Here is a 23,008-nt window from a genome sequence, read left to right as displayed (position 1 = left end):
GATGACAATTTCAGATCCCTCCATGATTTCTAAGTGGGAGAATTTGCAAAATAGCAGGGTGTTCAAAAACTTATTTTCCTCGCTGTATGTATATTATAAATAAATAAATAGCCTGAATAACCAAATTATCTGAAATGATAAATGAAACCTAGACTGCTGAAAACATTAACACATTCGAAAAATTCCCAATATATGATATACTAACAGCTACTTTCTTCTGCCAATATATCAAGTATTTTTTTTTATCTATAGATTAGCTGATAATTAAAGAAGACAAGACGGGTTGATAAAACAATGAAGGAATGCTACTGAATAAACTCAAGGCTATGGCAGTCATACTAAAAAAACTTAATGGCAAAGTTCAAAGATCAGTCAATCTTAGCAAAACAAAGGTAGACTGAAGGCAATGCCTTTTACAAACTATTCCTAACTATACCAAATTGTGTTTACAGGACCATGATGACATTACTATAGGCCCCCAAGATTGCCTCTGTGAATGTCTTCAGGCCCACTCTAATCCACAAACTAGGGAAATTCAACATTTCCATTTCTTTTTGTATTAGAAGATTCGTTATTCACCCTGCACCTTCTGTCTCACCTCAGGTCTGCGTACATGAAGGTGTCCCTCCAGCCACACACAAAGAAATCATAAACAAGGCCTCTAGGCTTTTGTATCTTTACAATGAACACAGACCTGTAGCGTATGCGTGTCTGCGGTTAATCCCATTTGACTTTATTTATGCTAAGGTCATCTCAAACTCCACATTCAGTGGAAACAACCTCCGCATGCAGGAATAGAATAAAACCATAATCCATAAACAGTGTGTGTATGTAGGATAGAGATTGAGGTACTACATGATCTAAGTAAAATGGAGTTCTGCTGGAAATGTGACATCTTCAATCAAAACCCAACACTGAGAAGTCTCCCTGTGGACCAGGGCAATGATAAACAGGCTGCAAATACTCCTGCGCTCTGGGTTTGGATAGGCTGGTCTGGTGGTCTCATACTCACTGATGGGCAAACAGCGATTCGAAGCACAAACCATAAACCCATGAAGGCTTGAGACTTACTGTTTTTTAGGAAACAGGGTCTGTGTGTGTGTCCTCAGTCCACTGAATTTGGGTAATTAAATGTTTAAGTTGGGCAGGACTTCTCAGCCACACACACACAAGTGCTGCTCTGTGATAAACCCCTCACAATAATTAAATATGGCCTACATTAAAACGCACACTCACTGGCGTAAATAAAAACACTCGGCCCATGGGGATTTAATCTGGCCATGTATAAGCCCCTCTGCAGCGGCCCGACCCATCGCTCTCATTCACACTCGGTGGGCTTCCCCTACACCTCTACACTCTACGTCCCACACCCTTAGCCAGAGAGGGACCACAGAACCAGTTAATTAGACTCACTAAAGCATTAAGTGAAGAGAATCATAATGCATACATAACAATCCTACAGAGCAGCTAATACATGCCTGTATTCAAATGCTATGAGTAAAGTGTGCAGGAGGAGGACAGAGGAAAGGAGAAGAGAGGAGAGATGAAATAAGGCATCCTGGATGTCATAATGAAAGTTAGAGGAAATGTAGGTATATTATCTACCAAATAAAGATTAAAGAGTCTATAGCTTTGTTGCAAAATAGCATTTAAAAGCATGCACAAAGAAGAAAGCAACCAAGTATGTATTTTTGTACTTAGTAGTACTGTCTATTGTATTCTGTCTGTTTATATGCAAGTTGTACAACAAACGATTTTGACATGTATGTTAAGTGATATTATCAGTCTGCACTTCAACATCCGCTCCCTTGACTATTTCCCAATCTAGCTAATGCTGATTTTTTATTTATTTAACAAAGTATCTGTTAGGGCCTATTACACCACCCCTGAACGACACAGAAAAAAACAAAAACTGTGATTTTTGCCTTGCAAGCAAATGGAGCAGAATAATATGTAGAAGAAAAAATATATTAGACTTCTGAGTATAGTATTTGTCTTCAAAAGGTAAGAATGAAATGAGAAATAAAATGATGACAGGCAAAGCAGTTATTTATATTTAGATGAGCTGTGCTCTACTCCTTCTATTGCTCCCTGTGGCACAGACATAATTTGGTGAGGGGCATTTCTTACTTTAGGCGAAGAAGAGGCCAACTCTCTCCCCATCACAGCAGCGACAGCTGACGGTGCCGGGGCAGGTGTTGAGGCTGTTCCCTCTAAGGCTGAAGTCTTTGGTGTGAGCACGGGGAGCATGGCAGGGATGGGGCCAGCACACGGAGGCTGAGGGGCATGACGTTTGGTGCTGCTTTGCACGGCAGGCATGGCTGCACTTGATGATTTGGGCTCGTAGAACGGGTTTGACCTAGGAGTGAAAAAGAGGACCATCATTACAGATGACACAATAATAACCAATAGAAATCTGACTGGTTTTAGGGTGAATAAATGTAAAAAAAATTGTTTACAGCGTGCCTTATATTTGGTCCGTAAATCATTTTTTATTCCAACAGATTTCCTTAAGATTCCTACTCAAAATTAATACTTTCTTTATCATTTTTTATTCAGACCCAGGTATACATAATTCTCCAAACGCCTTAAAATGAATGCTTGTGAATAGTTATACATCACATTATATTTATATATTATATATAATTCTATCAAAAATCTGCCAGATTTTATTTGACTTCTTACCGTTCTGTTCAATGTGTATTAGCTGACATTGGCTTAACTTAGCACCCTCTTCTATACGTTACATTATTACTACACTCGCTAGCACGATTTAATACTAGCCACTGTAGTCTCCTGCTTATGTTGTCCACCAATGTAAATGTTAAACTGCTTTGAAACAATTAAATAATTGTGAAAAGCGCTATATAAATAAAACTGAATTGAATTGCATAAAGCATGTGTCTATGTGTGTGTGTGTGTGTGTGTGTGTGTGTGTGTGTGTGTGTGTGTGTGTGTGTGTGTGTGTGGTTTTCTGCAGGTAAAAAGGCATCAGCGAACATTATTAGCCAATAAAACGCTCTGCTGGGTATGAGAAGATCCAGGTGCTCCAAAGGGTCATGCCTCATGAACTATGACCTGTGGTCTCATCCGACAGCTCACTGACAGGCGGATACATACGTCCTTCTGGCATCAATACACACTGCTGTGTATAGCCCTATCACTCATCGCACATGCACACACATACACACGCAACCTCGTACGTGAACAAATGCACACACACACACACACACACACACACACACACACACACACACACACACACACACACACACACACACAAAATGTGGAGACAGTAGAGAAATGACTGAGCAGGTATTTAGCTAAGAGACAAGGACATGAAGTATACCAAACTCTAAAACTTAAGGACAAAGACAAGATGGAAAAAGAGAGAGACAGAGCGAAAAAGGGGGACAAGAGAAGAGTGCTATATAACTCTGGCATGTCGACTATAAAGCCAAACATAAAAAAGGAGAATTGAAAGCTGTAGTTCAAACAGTCAAATAGGGGGTGATGGAAAGGTAAAAGTGAGAGAATTACAATGAAATGAGAAGTAAATTATTAGGCATTCAGATCTAATTCTACAAAAAAAAAACCTCATGTATAAAAGTTAAATCCACCTCATAGTCATACCATTGGTCGAGGCAGTGTTGCAAAGTAAGACTGGTTAGGAAGTTTCACAGGCAGACAGAGAAAATCAATCTACAAATGTCTTTTAACTGTCTCTGCAAATTAAGCTGAGACACAGAAAGTATTTTACCATCAAAAATTTATATTTATAAGCTTTTTAAGAATGGGAACGATCGGAATTGTGTCTCTCTGCAGAAGCAATGTGAGTACGGGACAAGCAAGGTGGAGAGATGGACAGACAAGGCCAAAGAATGTGGAGAACAACAGAAGCCTTGTTTCTGCTGAAAGAACTCGCTCACCACTTTCTTCTTTTCCGACAAGTGGTTTTCTCCTTTACTCAAACACACACACACACACACACACACACACACACACACAAAAGCAGAGGAACCACACACACACACACACACACACACACACACACACACACACAAACACACACACACCCACACCCACACTCACACACATGCAGCACTTCGAGATCTTCCAAATAAAAATGTTCTTTACATTAAAACACACCAACAACTTAATATCTTCAAAAACAAAACAGCCCCTACTACAGGGTATCCCAGAATTCCCCCACTCACTCGTCTAGCTCCTCTTCCTCAGTTTTGGCAGTGTCGGCATACAGGTACTTTTTCATGTCCACCGGCCGGATGTTCTTACTCTTGCTGCTTCTAGGTGGAGATGTCTTGTGCTGGGGCTCAGGTTCATCGAATGGGTTGCCATACTGAGAAGGATCCGGATCTAGGTCTGGCTCATCAAAAGGGTTTGAGAGATTGAGTGATGTATTCGGATCATATACAGAGTCATGATCTTTGACAGGGGACTGCACTTGAGGCTCAGGGGATGGTTCTAGAAACACACACAATACAAGACATCCTCAACCGTTTAATCTGAACTGATGTATTAAAAAGGAGTAAGTCAGCATAGTTAAAGGGACATTCCACTTTTTTTGAAAATATATAATATTTTAATATTTAATAATATAATATGGCCATTTTCCAGCTCCCCTAGAGTTAAACATTTGTTTCTCACCGTTTTGGAATCTATTCAGCTGGTCTGGAGCTAGCACTTTTGACATAGCTTAGCACAATCCATTGAATCTGATTAGACCATTAGCATCGCGCTAAAAATAACCAAAGAGTTTCAATATTTTTCCTATTTAAAACTTGACTCTTACATTGTGTACTAAGACCGAAAGAAAATTAAAAGTTGCGATTTTCTAGGCAGATATGGCTTAGGAACTATACTCTCATTCTGCCGTAATAATCAAGGACTTTGCTGCTGCGACATGGCTACAGCAGGCGTAGTGATATTAAGCACTGCCCGAAAATAGTCCCCTGCCATTGAAAGTAACCAATGCTAATGCTAATGCTAATGGTCAGATTCAATGGATTGTGCTAAGCTATGCTAAAAGTGCTAGCACCAGACCCAGAGATCAGCTGAATGGATTATAAAATGGTAAGAATCATATGTTTAACTCTAGGGGAGCTGGAAAATGAACATATTTTCAAAAAAAGAGGAATGTCCCTTTAACTAGTCTTCCAACAATTTCACGAAATTATTTATTTATTGAGGACTAAATTAGTTTGTGAACATTTGGAAAAACTCCATCCCTTTAACACCATAATTGATCCTATGCAAAACAAGGTCACAAAAGTACACAGTGTACAGTATTTGTCTTCATAGGATGTGGTAAAAACTGTCTGTTCACACCTTCCTCTTACAATATGTATGTATACGTGTGTAAGAAAACCATTCACACGACAGCACATCTTACCACGCACACACTCTCACTAAGCATGAACCAACACGACAGTGCCAACAAGTCAGAAACCCTGTGGTGCTTCCGAAAAACAGACCACACACATTATCTTTCTAACAACTTGTGCCAAAACCACAAAACTCAGAGGCAAAATTGTTTTAGTGCCATCACAAAGATGAAAAATTACAATGAGCTACCACTGACAGATAAGCACATGTCGTCTTGCCTATACGGTGAGTGGCATATTTAAACAAATGCAAAAGATTCATTGCACTGACACTAGCTTTACTTTGATCTGCCACAGACAGACACACACTATATTACCTATTAACACATGACTATATGTGCCAAAACAGTCAAAGTATACTGTATTTACATTTACAGATTTGACATTTGACACAAAATAAGCACCAATAAAAACCTTAAATTTTTACTTAATTCATCAACACACTTGTCAGATTGTTAATGAGCTTGCCCTGATGTTAAAGGAGGCAAGGGGGTCACATGAAAGGACATATGTGTCAATCCTTACCATCCTCATCCGGGTCACCAAAAGGGTTAATGTCAACTGGGTCATTAGTTTCATCGAAGGGGTTGGAGCTCATGTTGCTCTGGTCTTGGTCCTCCTGATCCAAGAAGTTCAACTTGCTGATCAGCTCTATGCAGTAGACATCCAAACATAATAACAGAGAAGAAAAGATGAAGCGGAAGAAGAAAAAAACAAAGAGAGAACATCACTCATCAGTCCAAAACAAACAATTGAGGAAAACCAATTTGATCCAAAACAAACATAACATGTTAAATAGAATGTGGCAACACAACTAACCAATAAACTGATAAAGAAATCTACACTTTGAAGTGAACCGCACCATGATCCTTTGGGTTGAAGGAGTTGTATGTTCCAGCAGAGCTGATGCAGAGTTTCGTTCTGAACTTATACTCACAGTCAGTGGGCCCAAAAATACAGTTCCTAAAAACTCATACAAGAACCAGCAGGCTGTGAGAGCGTGGAGGTCAGAGACTCTCCGAGCCTCTTATGCCAGAATGTTCTGTGTATGTGTGTGTATGTGTGTGTATACAGGGTGACAGAATGAAGTGCTCTCTGAGGTGATAAGAAAGGTGTGGTCTCTCTTCTCTTCACCACCATGCCACCCTGACCCATATTAGGCCATAAGAGAGTTTCATAAAATGCCGCACTGTGGACCTCTAGGACACAGAATGTCCCACAAAGCACTGCCTTGTTATGATGAAAACCAAGCTTTCTTTGTGGATAGTTTGGTTCACTACAAACTGCAGAAGGTGGATTGAGAAATGATATAATCTCTAAATGAATAAAAGGAAAAAAAATAAACAAATGATCAAACAAAAAGAATCATCACATATGAACAAATAACTTATAAGATGCATAAAACGCACAGCACAACCACAGAGATAAAAGTAAAGATAGAAGAAGATATGAAGGAACAGAGGAGGTTGAAAGCTGAAAGACCTTCGGAAGAGGAGGCAGGTTTATATGCTTGCTTTAGGCAGTCATCTGGATCGTCATCTAGAGAGCTGAGAGCATTCAGCTGTCTCACAATCTCTGCAAACAGCAGACACACAATCAATACACATTCAAACACGCACACTCTAACCTGTGGAAACAGCGAGGCAAATTGTAATGTAGTCACAGATAGAAAACATACTGAGAGAGAGAGAGAGAGAGAGAGAGAGAGAGAGAGAGAGAGAGAGAGAGAGAGAGAGACTCCGCTCTAACAAACTGTGAAAAACAGATCGGACAGCATCGCTTTGCCAACAAAGAGATTCCTAAATCCATACAATGAATAAACAAGTCAAGCATTTCCATAGGAGTCCCATACATACACTTAAACAGGGATAAAAGCACAAGAGACTCCACAAGCTGAACAAAAATGTGTATTAACATACGCACATCATATAATGAGAAATAAAAATAAAAGTTCACAAAAAAATTGAAATTAAGATAAAGTCAGTAAATATGGAGCTAATAAATACACTATTTTCAAATGATGGTTGAACAGAAAAAATGCAACCAGAGCCTTTATATGCATTATTTTATATGTGTAAAATAGGAAACTGCAGCTTAAACTAAAAGGTCCAACACAAACCAAATTCACAGCAGACAAAAATTCAGAAGACAACATGTACCAAATGATCATATCCACACAAGAGACACACAAATCAATTTTTAGTTTATGACAGCCTAGTAATGTAAACTAAATATCTGACTTTTAAACCATATACAAAACTGAAGATATGGAAACAATAGAACAGAATAAAAGAAGGAATATAACATATCAACAAACAGAACAAAATTAAATAGAAGAGAATATGAAGAGTTTGGTTCCAAAACGTGATAAACACAATTTAAAAAAAAATGTTACCACCAAAATCAGTATTATAAAATGGCCAGTTCTGGTTCTTCATTCTGATTGGTTGAAACGCGTTCTAAGCCGTGATAAAATACCCTGATAACCCCATGGTTCAGACCGCATTACATAAGTATCACTCCGCCACTGTTGCTGCGTACTGATTTATGAATATAAACACCACATTCTTTAATCATATTTTTAATTTGTCTACAATTGCACAATTAATGGCGATATCCAGATAAATGGCAATAAATATTGTTGAGTCATCTTGTCAATAAAGAAAAAACGTTCTCCGAGGCATTCACTCAACACTAAAAACACTGTGTAAGTTTTGATGGCTCTGAATCTGATCTCTTATGGAAGTTTTTCACAAAAATGGAATTATCTCCGTTTTTAGCTGAAAATTTGAGACAACTTCAGGGTTCAACGCAAATAATTTTTTATACTGGCCCTGTCGGACCAGTGGTTCAGGTTTTCACTTGCCCTGCCAAGATTTTCACTGGCCCTAATAAAAAATGTCAGTGTCACATATTTAATAATTCAAAAGTAAAAAAAAAATTGTATATATATTAGGGCTGTGAAAATAACGCATTAATTCGATTAATTAATCTGAGAAAAAATAACGCTTTAAAAAAAAATAACGCAGATTAATCCATTCCATATTGAACCTGGACACATTCTAGCCACCATTTGACTGTAAAATAAAGGAGGTAGACGAGAACGCTCTGGCGGTGACTGGATCATTGACTGGAACATTTACTTATAAAAAAAACGGCCTGATGGAAGTGGTGATAAAAATAAAGTATGCAACGTCTGCAGCAAAGAATTTGCATATCATAGAGTTCGTCCACTCTAAAGTACCACATCATACAAAGCACATGGATTAAAGTTCTCCGTCCTTACACGGATTTCCGTCAATTGCAAAATTATTAAATTAACTGTAAGCTTTCTGTAATCACTACGCACCGGATCCACTCCGGGTTTTCTGGCTGTAGCGCGTAAGATGAGGTAAAACTTTATTTCAGCTAGCATGGACATACTTATAATGCAGGAAGACTCCGAAGTTTTGGAGATCGATAAAGGTGTAAAAGACCAATGGAGATTGACTTGGCTTAGCGGAATGATGAAGATTGGGATCAGAAAACCAAATATAGCACAGTATAGGTGTCCTGTGTTTTGTGGGTAAACGATTTCTCTCGTATGTGATTACTCGCGTCCCGTTTTTGACTGCTACGTTGATCTAACCAGTGGCTGATAAAACGGGTTTGTTAAACTAGTGAGTACACTTTATGTGGCGCCACAAGAACCAAGAAGCAGATGACATCCAAGTCACGTGAGAGCAGTTCGAGAAATCATAACAGAAGACTGCTTCCTAAATGCTCTCGCGGTACTTTGATGTCATCCACCTGTCAGGGTTCTTTATTTAAGGTTTATGTTCAATTGCACAAAAAAGCCCTGCAATTGATATTGCACTGTTAAACTTTTGGTAAATAATCTTCCTGAAGCACTTTATTTCCTTAGCATATTACTTTAGGTTATTTTTGTTGATTGTTATGGCAATTATTTGAACAGTGAAAATACTGTAATAATAAAAGAGTTTTTGAGCTTCATTTTCACTAATACTGATTATTCACTGATTTATATAAAAAGAAATATTTAATATTTTCACAGCAAAAATTATGTAGGCGATTAATTTAGATTAATTAATCACAGAGTATGTAATTAATTAGATTAAAAATTTTAATCGATTCACAGCCCTAATATATATACAAACAACAGACATGTTCCAACGAAAAAAGCTCCAACTTTTCTGCTTTACCTGTAAACTCACAGCAAATTGTGCAAAATATTGCATTGTTTCTTTCGTCGTGTTTTACCCAATTAAATGTCTGCTTCCAAGATGTTAAATAACATACATTGATAAAAATATATTTTAGTGACTGAGGGTGAAGCATTGGCCCGATCGGGCAAGTGACAATACTTTTTAGTGGCCCGAATGTCTCTCACGCTTGCCCCGGGCCACCGGGCAGTCCTTTATGTTGAGCCCTGAACTTATTTGTGTTTTATTTTATGAAATCCTGCTATGCATATGAAGTAACCGTTTTATAAAAGCAATAAGCCCCGCAAAGCAGTGGTGTTACAGTGCATTTTATAACAGCTAAGGGGGTTTTAGGCATGCTAACATGCCCCTTAGCTGTCACTGGAAACCCACTGCTTCTTGGGGCTTATTGCTTTATTGTATCAGGTCAGTATTAAAAAGTAAATTCTTAATTTGACGCAAAATTCAATATCTGCAGTGTTATTCTGTCATTTTTTTTCAAACCGCGACAAACGCCAGTCCTCCTCCTCTGCAGAATGCAATAAATCCGCTTAACCAATCACAGCGCACCATTCCACGCATTGTAAACAATAAGAGCGCCACTTTGAATACACACGGAATCCTAGTTTTCTTCATCTACTTTGTACTTCGTGATCAACAAACAAACAAAAACAAAATAATACTTTTGATGGTATGGATAAACCTGCCGTGGTTTTCTGTGGCGGAGAAGAAACGTAAACCATCAAAATCAAGCCATCAAATATATATAATAATATACGTGAGAGTCACTCGGAAAAAGGAAAAATGACGGCTGTTGCTTGTTCTCATAAGACTGCATTAAGCTTCTGTCATGCTAACACATTGACCCCAGGGGATCTTATGACAAACTTTCCATTATTTTACAAGAAGTCAACAAAAATCCAGCAGGACCAAAACATTTTACAGCTGATCGCTGTCAAAAAAGTTCAGCGACAACGTCCAAAGGATGACAGCAGTGTTCTTAATATGACAAAGTAAGTGTTTTAATTAATGTCATTAATGTTTTTTATCAGTGCACCACTAGTCAACTAAATGAATATAACATGGGAAAGATGGATGCACATTTATATATTGATTCAATAGATTTATAGCATTTTGAAAAAGAAACTTGTTGTGGATTTATTGCATTTTGAAAAAAATTGTAACAAAAAATGCAATTTACTGCCTTTGTACTGCTCTGTACCATTGGTAATACAAAAATATGGTTACAGTTGAATGGAATAAATAAAAAAGAAACAGAACAGAAAAAAATTAAGAAAAATTATGGTATTGTGTGTGTACAGAAACTCAGATTCACCTGCAAATGATTTTAGATTAATTTATCTTAATGACTGAAATTCTATGCATCTCACCTGTGATCTTGGCGGCCTTCTCCTCCTGGTTTACTCTGTTCTCCTCATCTTCCTCGTTCTCTTCCTCAAAATCATCCAGATTGCCAATATCAGCCTGCTTCATACTCATCAGACTGGCCAGACTTTGCATGTCTTCATCACTACGAAGAGGAAAATCAAGTCAGGCAGAACTCCAATACACAGTATGCAAACTGAAGTCAAGTTGACCACTTTTATTGTGCTTTGGTCTCAAAGTCATACAGAAACAACATGAGGTTGAGTAAACAACAACCAAATTTTTGGGTGAACTATATCCTTATCAGAACTATTTTTAAGCTACGGCTGCATCATGCTTTTACACAAAGGGTGTTTAAAATATAAATTATTCATTTAACCTGAAAAAAAAAACAGGAGTAAACAGCCGATATGGCCTTCCATCTTCACAAGAGAGACTGTGCTTTTGCGCAAAAGGTGTTTTTTTACACAGAAGCAGATGGATGGAGGGAAATAAAGAATGTGTAATGTGGAGGGAAAGAAAGAGGACGTGTAAAGGAAATGCCCTTCATGGTCCTGCTCATAAGAAGCAGTGCAATACGGACATGCATTCCAGCCAGGGCATTCACAAGCACCATGAGATAACAGCTTCAGGATTAACTCTCTCCCTCCCAACGTCTCTTTCTTTCTCTGTCTATCTCACACTTCTTTATGAATGCGTTTCAGTCTGTCTTTGGCAGGCATGGAGCTTATTTGAACTTATGTAATGGGGTTTATTTGTGTGCTTCTGACATCATTTCCGAAGGTTAAGAACGGTTACACTCCCGCCCGTAACCTCCGTCACACACACGTGCTAAAAATCCACACGGATACACACATATCTCATAGCGCACAACGGTGAAATCACATACAGTACACGCTTTATGCTTCCTTTATTTAGAGGCAGACTGAGATCAGAAGGTAAAAAAAAGGAACACATGGGTATTGGGAGCCGAGTGAAGGACAGATATAACCATTCTCAAGACCAGCAGGTGGAAATACTCTATCTGCCTTCTGTTTGCATTGACAAACATGGCAAAAACGGCTCAGGACTGTAGTGAAGCTCCCCGCTGAGATTTGATTGCTTTTTAATCTACGCCACATGAATAAGAGGTAAAATCTCGAAAATGTGCTCAACTGCTCTCTGGGTATTTTCTCATCAGTGGTGTCCCTACAGAACAAACATAGGACTTAAAGAAAAAGTTGCCTAAAAAAAAAAAGTAATACTTTTATACTGTTATTTTTTCAGTGGAATATAAGTCAATATTTTCTTGCTATACAATTACAACTCATGGTGACAAAAGACACTCCAGCTTATAAAAGGAGCACAAAAAAACATCATAAAAGCTTGTAAATATTCAAAATGTTCTGAAGCTATGCGCTACAAGACAAATTTAAGTATAGATAGTCACTGATAATATGCACTTCTACCGAAATCTGTATCCAGCCCATGTCCAGAATTTAAAGGGAACATTTCACAAGACTTTTTTTAAGATTTAAAATAAATCTTTGGGGTCCCCAGAGTAAGTATGTGAAGTTTTAGCTCAAAATATCTTATAGATAATTTATTATACAGGGTTCCCACACCTTAGTTAACTACAAATTCAAGGACCTTTCGAGGCCTTTCCAGGTCCAATACCCTCAAATTCAAGGACTAAATGTGGGGACACATTTCAAGTGAGAGCAAGGTTACATTGTGTTAACTTTTAAGAAACATTGTTACAGTTCCCTTTCGAAGGAACTCGCGCTGCGTCACTGGGGTGACACTTTGAGGAAGCCTCCAGGGGTACGTGCGTCTAAATGTGTATATCAAATTCATCTAATTGTGAGGCTTAACAACAAAAACAGGGTGACGTGGGAGCCAGGAAGTACATCGTTATCTGAAATATTGCCAAAGACGGCGTTACAGGGAAGCAGGAAGTATGGCAAAGGAGACACAGCGTCTCGTTCCCTTCTCAGGGAACAACAGTTACATACGTAACCCGAGACGTTTTCATGTGCCAAACACAACTATGCAAAAAAGCATTTTGGTATGAATCAACATTCACATACAGAAAATATAAGCATTTAAAGCGAACAGTTTAGCACGTGTGCTTAAAAGGCTAGAAATTGTATTATATTATCCTACACTACACAGGGAATAATATGGATTTTTTTCCAGAAAACATATTGCACAAAATAGATTTAAGCACTGTCAATGACCTGTATCTATGTAAGTATATTTTCAAAAACTTCCCAGGGCCTTGATTTTTTTCCCCCCAGATTCACAAACTTTCAAGGATTTCAAGGACACGTGGAAACCCTATATTATAGAATGTTAAAATTGCCACTTTGTAGGTGTGCGCAAAAATGTGCTGTTTTAGGTGTGTCCTTTAAAATGCAAATGAGCTGATTTCTGCACTAAATGGCAGTGCTCTAGTTGGATAGTGCAGATAAAGGGGCGGTATTATCCCCTTTTGACATCACAAGGGGAGCCAAATTTCAATTACCTATTTTTTCACATGCTTGCAGAGAATGGTTTACCATAACAAAGTTACTGGGTTGATCTTTTTCACATTTTCTAGGTTGATAGAAGCACTAGGGACTCAATTATAGCACTTAAACATGAAAAAGTCAGATTTTCATGATATGTCCTCTTTAATACATTTTACATGGACGTTACTGACTTCAACATTTTCTTTTAATTATTTTTAAATTATTTAAATTATTTTAAAGAAACTAATACAGGCTTGGTATGACATAAGGGTGGTTACAAGTTGACAGACATTTAGAGTCAGATAAGTCTCAAATGCCAAATTTAGGAAAATAAGGTGTGTGAGTCCCACACTGGTTAGTACAAGAACCTCACAAAGGTTGAATTTAAGACAGGATGAAATTATAGAGGAAGAGCGAGACAGGAAGGGTGAAAGATAGGAACAATGGGGGAGAGATCCAAGAAAGAATGTTGTGAATGTTGGTCACTCCCCATCACTAAAGCAAGAGGAATGAAAAAGTGATAGAGACACATAGGATAAAAGAATATAAATGTATCACAGTACAAAAACAGTGTGGCCATTTTCTCAATGCATCTTGGCAGAATAAAAACTTTTTGAATGCATTCAAAAAATACATTTTTATTAGTATTTGTGTTCCCCTGCAATTAAACCCATAACAAGGTGTGCCACAAAGTGAACTACAAAAAATTGTAAGACAATGGGGACTGGGGAGAGACATGAGGTTAATTTTGAAACAAAAAGAGATTAATTAAAGTAGCAGGTGGATGTAGTTACTTGTTGAGAGGTAGGCATAGTAAGTGATTCTTACGTGGCTTTGCCTTCTCTCAGAAAGATACAGGACAGAGAGAACTGTAGCGTTGCTGAAACTACTTTCTTGGACAGTGGTTTGAACTTGAGCTTGACGTCCGTCTGTGTGGGCATAGCGCTGGCGTACTGCTTCATATTAATGCAGCTGGTGGCCAATGCTTTCCGACGGCCCGATGGAGACTCCTGAAACAGAGAGAATTTATAACACATTTTATTCTATTGCTACCATTTGAGAAAAAACTGAGATAAGCTTACAAGATCGACGTGTTTTAATAGTTTTAAAAGCTATGCTTACATCAGATTAAAAATAATACGAGGGCATTTAAAAGTAATAAAAAACATGTAAACGAATGAATGAAAAGATTTAATGAAAGGCACTAATCCTCACACCTACTGGTAAAACCACCTGTTTTAACATGTACAGAGCCCACACGCAAACACAACACAAACACATCTGGGAAAGAAGATGCTGGAGCCTGTACATACAAGTTTAGATTGACGGTCTTAATTGATCAGGAACTCTTGAGGTGGAAGGTGGAATTTTGTCTTAACCAGAATGCTGAGAAATTCAGAATGGTGTAAAGCGAGTTGAGGATTTATTTTCCAACCATTACCAAGCAAATCTTACCAAGAAAGAATCTGTGGTGTTTACAGGGTTCCCACACCTTAGTTAACTTTAAATTCAAGGACCTTTCAAGGACTTTCCAGGTCCTATAGCCTCAAATTCAAGGACTAAATGTGGGGACACATTTCAAGTGAGAGCAAGGTTACACAATGTTACCTTGTAAGATACATTGTTACAGTTTCCCTTTCGAGGAAACTTGCGCTGCATCACTGAGGTGACACTTTGGGGACGCCTCCAGAAGGAAGTGCGTTTGAATGTGTATATCAAATTCAACCAATGGTGAGGCTTAACAACAAAAAAACAGGGTGACGCGGGAGCCAGGAAGTATATCGCTATCTGAAATATTGCCAAAGACGGCGTTACAGGGATACAGGAAGTATGGCAAAGGAGATGCAGCGTCTCGTTCCCTTCTCAGGAAACAACAGTTACATATGTAACCCGAGATGTTTTCATGTGTCAAACACAACTATGCAAAAAAGCATTTTGGTAATCAACATTCACATACAGAAGATATAAGCATTAAAAGCGAACAGTTTAGCACGCTAGAATTTTTATGATATTATCCTACACTACACAGGGAATAATATGGATTTTTTTTTTCAGAAAACTTCTTGCATAAAATAGATTCAAGCATTTTTAATGACCTGTATCTATGTATGTATTATTTTCAAAAACTTCCTAGGGCCTTGAATATTTTTCCCCAGATTCACAAACTTTCAAGGATTTCAAGGGCCCGTTGGAACTCTGTGTTTATTTAACAACAAAATTTGAATAATCAAACTAAATTTTGTTTAATCACCTCCAACATCAATAAATCAGAAAGGCCCTGTCATAATGGTCAATAGCACCCCCTGTAGGTTAAAAGCAAGTGAAGACTGAACAGATTAGAAATTTTGCTACATGATGTCATTAGATATGTTTTAAAGAATAAAACAAAATCAAGAATGAAATCCGAGAAATTAAGGTCCAGCGTGTAGTCCACTCTCAGAAATAAAACATATATAACATACTAACAGGCCTCTTAAAGAGCTTGAATTCAGCCTGCGTGCATATGTGGAGAGACCGTGTACAGATCTCCAGATAAAAATCTTGCTTACAGGCGCATATGTATGTCTGTTTGCATGTATCAGTGGTCCCGTAGGTAAAGAAAAGCCCTTATCAGAGCAGTCTCAGGAAGATTGAGACCCAGAGAGCTGAAGAGTGACTCTATTTTCGTTTCAGATATGCCCTGATACAGCCAAACACACACACAAAATTCACCAAATCACAAGGCCCACAAACGCTGCTGCTTTATTCTGGTTTGTTGAAGGTGATTTATCTGATCAGCTGACCGCCTCCAGAAAATGCCATCAGAGGTGCTGAAGAAGAACATTTCCAAGCCAACGACTTAAACAGAGACGTTAAAAGCCCAAGTACCGAGCTGATGAAAACAACAGTGCTGCCTGATCCTGCCAATCTCACACCCAGACAAATTACCCACAATCCCCCACTCCAACTGGGACAGGAGACGGTCCTCCACAGCTTCTTCAGTAAATGAAAGCGATAAACGGGGAAAAAAACACGTCTGAGATTCAAAACGGTTTGCAGTCGAAACCACTTGACATTTGTGTTGACATTTGAGACCCTGTTGAATCGGTCGGAAATACAGCATGTCATCCCTGAAGAATCCAGCGCTCCAAAGCGCGTCTTATCGCTGAGATTATGCACTGGCATTATACCGAACTAATAGTGCATGTAGGTCCTTTATGAATGAATTTCAAAATGCATCAAACACTTAAGAAGGATTTAGTCCTTCTCCGAAAAATACTTAAGAATATGCAAATACGCAAAAAAGAATTAGGTTTAACAGATTTGACGAGCGCAAACAATAAGGGTGTTCTTTTCCCTGGCTGCCGGTGTCAATCAGAACCCCAGATTACCGTCCAGGGTTGTGACAATGTGTAAAATGAAAAGAGACAATAAGACACTTTTAATTTATCACAGGGATATGACTATCAATATGCAGCTATTGTACCCACAGAATCACTAAATACCTAGCTGAGAGGGGATTTTAAGGTGCCAGAATGGCTGAATGCTGCCCCCTGCTGGTCCAAGTAAGGCTTGTTACACATCTAAAACAAACACAGGACACACTACTAAAGCATCCCTTAATACATACATACACTCAAACACAGCCTTCTTCTACATTATTGTATCAAACTTGGCAGGATTTAAATGACACAAACAGGAATAAATGATACAAGCACACTATATGCTATTTATTGCAATTCTATACTTTAAGTCTATTGCAAATTTATATACAAAGCAATACAACAAAAAATCTATTTTAAATTTGCTTTTAGGAACTCTAAAAGATATTCCACAGCTAAAGAACTAAACAATAATTAGAAACCACATAAAAAGCTTTTCCTGTTCCTGTTTGACACTTTTCTGGAACTCTTCCATAGGCCCTGTGGAAAAGGCATGTTTGGGTTGTCCCCAGCTTTCCTGTGCATCACAGACATGTTTGTTTGCAGCCTGTGCTTGAACGTTTGTTTTGTTAACATGATAATTTAGCAGTGGCAGGAAGCATGTCAGACTACATTTCAATTGAGAAAAATATTATTCAGTATTTCCCATCTGTGTGTGTGTATGTGTGTCAAGAACACCACCAAATCCCTGCAGGCTGTCACACCTTAACTGAACCTCAAACTTCCTTCGACTGACATTTTCTGGAAGTGAGAAGAAGAGAGGGGTGTGACAGGGAGCTTCATGTACTCTAGGGTGTGCATGTGTGCGGTTTCTTAGGCGGGTGGCAGTCCCAGCTGTCCCAGTATTGATCCACAGCTGGTGCCAGTATGGGGGGTCAGGACTGTGTGGTTTTCCTCACACACATACACAAAATAGAGGAAGAGAATAGAAAGGAAGGAAGATGCTAGGTAAAAAGTAAATTATAAGTCATTATCTCGATTGAAATAAACTTTTGGTTCAGCAGAGCTATTGAAAATGAAATGTGTTGTGTTTTATGAGCTCACAGATTTGGTGAATAATTTATAGTAAATATATAGCTAATCAAACAAGTACTGATTTAGAAAAATGACAGTTTTCCTAATTTTAGGTATGTGCAAATATCCAGTTATTATACATTATATAAATAGTTTAAAAATGAATCAATCTGTTTCCTCTTAAATGAGAAGCATGAATTGTTTAAACTCATAATTGAGGATGTTTGTCAAAGAGATGGGCCAAAACAGGCTTTTCGGTCAATAATGAGTGTTTCTTCATGAATGCAGAGCTGAATATAAATATATAAAAGAACAAAGAAAAAAACTGATGGATGACAATTTCGGTTGGCATGATCACAGAGGGCCTATTTCTGTCTGTCATAACTCTTCTGTTGTGATTCAAATGTGATTTCCCCAACTATCAATGAGTGACACACACACACACACACACACACACACACACACACACACACACACACACACACACACACACACACACACACACACACACACAGATTAGGGGTAGCGTCATTATTTGCAGGAATTGTGTTATTGAGGGTAGGGCCGGTGGCTGGGGATTGCCATTGTTCCAGCTCAACATAAAAGACGAGCAGTCAACAGACCAAGACTTATGGAAATCAAAAATAATACCAGCCACCAAAATAATAAGAGCGCAAAACAATAACAGGCCCATTATAAAAGAGGGAAAGAGACGATGCCAGCTTAATACCTTCAGAGAGAGAGAGAAAGAGAGAGAGAGAGATCACAAAAAGCTTTGCTCAAATACTGGAGATGTTGTTTCCGCATCATACCCATTCTGGGACATTGCCTGGCACCTATCAACACAGACAACCATAACAATACACAACAGAAAATAAATCTCTCCACACAACCCATCAAATCCATGACCTACAGTCTGTTTCAGCTTCTGATGAAGGACATCCATCCAGCTCTCTAACAATAACTCTTAACACAAATGACATATAGAGCCGACCTGATAAAACATCATATGGTATATTGTAGAACTAAATATTTAAGACAAAGAATGCTGGCAAGTAAAAAAGCAGTATTGAAATAAAATATTTATAACGCTCACTGAGTAGCATTGCTGATTTGAAGCCAAAACTGTCATTTAGAAGAAAGACAATACAATCCTCTTATTTGCGCAGTGGTAAAATAAACATCTAAATGGGCCACATCATGGAATCAAACACTCCCCCAAAAACTAAAGATAATACTTTACAGTTTTTGGGGGTTAAGCACTGAACGGACGAAGACCCCTCTTGAAACCATTAGTGTTGTTATTATTATTCTTCCACTTAGGTACATAAGAAAGTTATGAAATTTTGCACACAGATAGAACCCGCTAGCACCACCAACTAGGGCTGGGTGATTTGGCAAAAAATTTAATCTAGATTTATTTCAGAAAATTTAACCGATTCGCAATTAGATTTTTTTACTAGTCAGCTTAAAGGAACACGCCGACTTTTTGGGACTTTAGATTATACACCATATCCCCCAGAGTTAGATAAGTCCATACATACCTTTTTCATCTCTGTGCGTGCCGTAACTCTGTCTGACGCAACCACCGTTAGCCTAGCTTAGCACAAAGACTGGAAGTAAATGGCTCCAGCTAGCATACTGCTCCCAATAAGTGACAAAATAAAGCCAACATTTTCCTATGTATAAGTTGTGATTTATATAGTCACAGCATGTCCAAATAACAAGGACACAGCCATTTTTTAACCGTATACATACTGGGAACTATATTCTCAGAAGGTGAAGCACTGCTACTTGGGTGGAGTGATTTGCTCTCAGCACCTGAGAGCCCCGTGGTGAGGAGCAAAGTTTGCGAAAGTATTTTCAAACTCGTCCTATAGCGTTTGTCCGATTGGCACGAAATTCGTAATGAAGCATCTGGAGACACTCAAGAAAAATTATCAAAAGAGTTTTGGTACACCAATCTGTTGTAGTATACAAATTTTACATAAAGTGCGAAAAACGGATTTGAGGCTATATTTTCGCCAAACTTACATGTATTAAGAACATGTGTAAGAACAAGACACGTGGTACTTGTGATGGCAATCAAGAACATACCCGTCAAACCTCATTTTTTCCCAGGATTCTCCAATATTTTATCATTCAATTCCACCATTATTCCATTTAAATAATTTCCTGTATTTCTCCCGTATTTTAAATCTTTCTATAAAAAAATCCAACTGGCCGTATTTGATGTTTACACTGTAAAAAAATCTGTAGAAATTACAATGTTATTGCAGCTGGGTTGCCGGTAATTTACCATAGATTTAAATGTATGTTATTTACTGGCAAGAGTTTGTTCAAAGTTAAATAAATTTTAAATATTAATTAAGTCTTTATCTTTACAGAATAAAACTATACAATAACAGCCTCATGCAAAGCATTCTGGGAACCAGAAATTATCATCAACCTTTTTCTGTTTTTTTGCTTCAGACTTTTGTTTCCCAGAATGTTTTGCTTGATCCTGTTTTTTTGTTTTACTCTGTAAAGACAAAGACTTGTAAATGTTAAATGTTCATTAACAAAATGTTGCCAGTAAATAACATTCATTTTAAATCTACGGTAAATTACCGGCAACCCAGCTGCAATTTCTACAGATTTTTTTACAGGGTACATTCACATCTGGTAAAGCAGGCGGCTGTATATCTGTAACATATCAATCAAACATCCGCCAATAAAACAGGAAGAAGAAGAACGATTAAAAAAGAAGAAAAGCTTCCCGAGAGAGGTTGGAGGATGACAAGTTGCACACAAATCGACAACTACCATGCGCACTTAACGTGTAAGTCTGCCCACTCCCTGCGTACAAAAGGGAGCTATACAAAAAATTATACAAGGTATACTTGCATAGTAGTGAAAACTCAGGGGGGTCAGGCTTCGAGAAATTTTCCTTACTTTCAAATCATAATGTTGACAGGTATGGTCATTTCAGCGCCACCTAGTGGTCAGACAAATGTTTTAAATGCCTATAACTTCGGCTGATGTTCTTTGGAGTCCTGAATTGTTTCGAGTTCAAAACTTGACGCGCTGCGAAATAACGCTTTAAAAAACTCTGTAAATATCTCTGCAAGCGTTATTCTGATCGACTTGAAAACAATTTTTTCCCATATACATATAGCTTCTGGACTACATATTAATTCCTTCAAAATTTCCATGGGAAATGGCCCAAAATTGCACAAAATGAAGTTACATATTTTTTGACAAAACTCCACAACAAAATTTGAGTTTTACCAGATTTGACACACTGATGTATGGGCAGAGTTCAGAGGCCACAAAACAAATGTGGTGTGCCTGTGCATAATTGAACAAAATCTTTGACATCAAACATCTATATCTCTTTGTCTGAACACCGTAGAGACTTGAGTTAGTTTGGTGGACATCGTATAGGGTGGGCTCTTTTGACTCGTTAACATTATTGTAACATTTTTAGACCAGAGTTTGGCCATGGCAAGCACCACTCACATTTTCTTTAGTTATCTAGATGTCCATGCTCCTTAAAAAGGGAGGGAGAGATTTCAGCGAATTAAAACAGCTTTTTGCTGAACTTTTGTATTCTTTTGTCTAAAATCATAAGATTTTCTTAATTTCTTTACACTGCTCACCCAAACTCTATTTTATTTCCTTTTGTGCCCTTGTTCGGCTTGACCCTGGTATTGCTGCTTGCAGCTATATTATCATCTAAATCCATCTCAATTAAAAGTTCCTCTTAAATACTAGATATAGGCCAAATAATGTAGGCCATCTCCAACATGCACACACATCATAACATGTATACCAGAGAGACAGCTAAACACACACACACACACACACACACACACACACACACACACACACACACACACCGGAGAAACAGATTTATTGGATTAACACACAACATCCCATTTTAAAGGTGCCAGCTCATCGGTTTCCACCTCATCCACCTGCACACACACACACACACACACACACACACACAGCTATAATTATATCTACAGCACTAACCTAAATTACTGTCCAGTGAGCCCATCAAAAGTATAAAGGAGACGGTTATCAGTACTGGTGGAAAAAGTGCTGAGTCTGTGTTTGATAAAAGAAACCCAGTCATCATCTGTAATTCATGGACACCACACACAGACCTAAGTCCCACAACTAAGTACTGGATAAAACAATTTTACAGCAGAATAGAAGAGAAATTATGTGTGTGTGTGTGTGTCTCCACCAGAAAGTCAACTGCCAAAAAAGCTATAACTTTATACTTTAAATGACAACAATGTAGAAAAAAAATTGGAAAAGTTTATTATTTGCGTTTTTGAAAAATGTCATGTACACTCGACAAACGCTGTCAAAATGATCCACATTTACAAAAATCTGTGAAAATTGCTAAAAAGCTGTACTATGCGTGCCAGGCCAGTAGACGGCGAGGTTACTTTGTAAAGAAACACTGTGCACATACAGTGGCACAGTTTTTTGCATGTCTGTCATACTTTAATGTTTCAGATCATCAAACAAATTTAAATATTAATCAAAGATAGACAAGTAAACACAACATGCAGTTTTCAAATGTAGGTTTTTATTATAAAGCGAAAACAAAATCCAAACACACATGGCCCTGTGTGGAAAAAGTGATTAAAACATAACTCTGGTTCAGTTTCTCTAGCCACCCCCAGGCCCGATTACTGCTACACCTGTTCGCAATCCAGAAATCACTTAAATAGGACCTGCCTGACAAAGTGAAGTAGACCAAAAGATCCTCAAAAGCTAAACATCATGTTGAGATCCAAAGAAATTCAGGAACAAATGAGATGGCAGAGTTCCAAGACGAAAACCGCTGGTGAGCAAAAACAACATAAAGGCTCATCTCAGTTTTGCCAGAAAACAAAAGCTGAACTTTTTGGAAGGTGTGTCTCCCCTAACGTCTGGCGTAAAAGTAACACAGCATTTCAGAAAAATAACACACAGTAAAACATGGTGGTGATAGTGTGATGGTCTTGCTGCTTCAGGACCTGGAAGACTTGATGTGATAAATGAAACCATGAATTCTGCTGTCTACCAAAAAATCCTGAAGGACA

General features: G+C 38.1%; 1 protein-coding gene across 6 annotated transcripts in view; it reads right to left on the bottom strand.

Moving 5' to 3' along the window:
* Positions 1–23,008, bottom strand: part of ehbp1 (EH domain binding protein 1) — a 206,769-nt gene that overhangs the window by 114,499 nt on the left and 69,262 nt on the right. For 4 of the 6 annotated variants that reach the window (XR_012370470.1, XM_055172481.2, XM_073869419.1 and 1 more), the window contains exons 6-11: positions 14,314–14,495; positions 10,999–11,138; positions 6,888–6,980; positions 5,931–6,056; positions 4,218–4,485; positions 2,131–2,359 (exon numbers count right to left, since the gene is read on the bottom strand). Coding sequence is in view for 5 of the 6 variants with exons in the window: in XM_055172481.2 (XP_055028456.2) it covers positions 2,131–2,359; positions 4,218–4,485; positions 5,931–6,056; positions 6,888–6,980; positions 10,999–11,138; positions 14,314–14,495 (1,038 nt within the window). In the remaining variant the exon portion in view is untranslated. The remainder of the gene's footprint in view (positions 1–2,130; positions 2,360–4,217; positions 4,486–5,930; positions 6,057–6,887; positions 6,981–10,998; positions 11,139–14,313; positions 14,496–23,008) is intronic. The other 2 variants (XM_073869420.1, XM_073869422.1) reach the window with 1 other exon arrangement.

The sequence above is a fragment of the Misgurnus anguillicaudatus genome, chromosome 7 (assembly GCF_027580225.2).
Source record: "Misgurnus anguillicaudatus chromosome 7, ASM2758022v2, whole genome shotgun sequence".
Lineage (NCBI taxonomy): Eukaryota > Metazoa > Chordata > Actinopteri > Cypriniformes > Cobitidae > Misgurnus > Misgurnus anguillicaudatus.
Note: the sequence above shows the minus strand (reverse complement) of the source record. Positions and strands in the feature narration are given on the sequence as shown.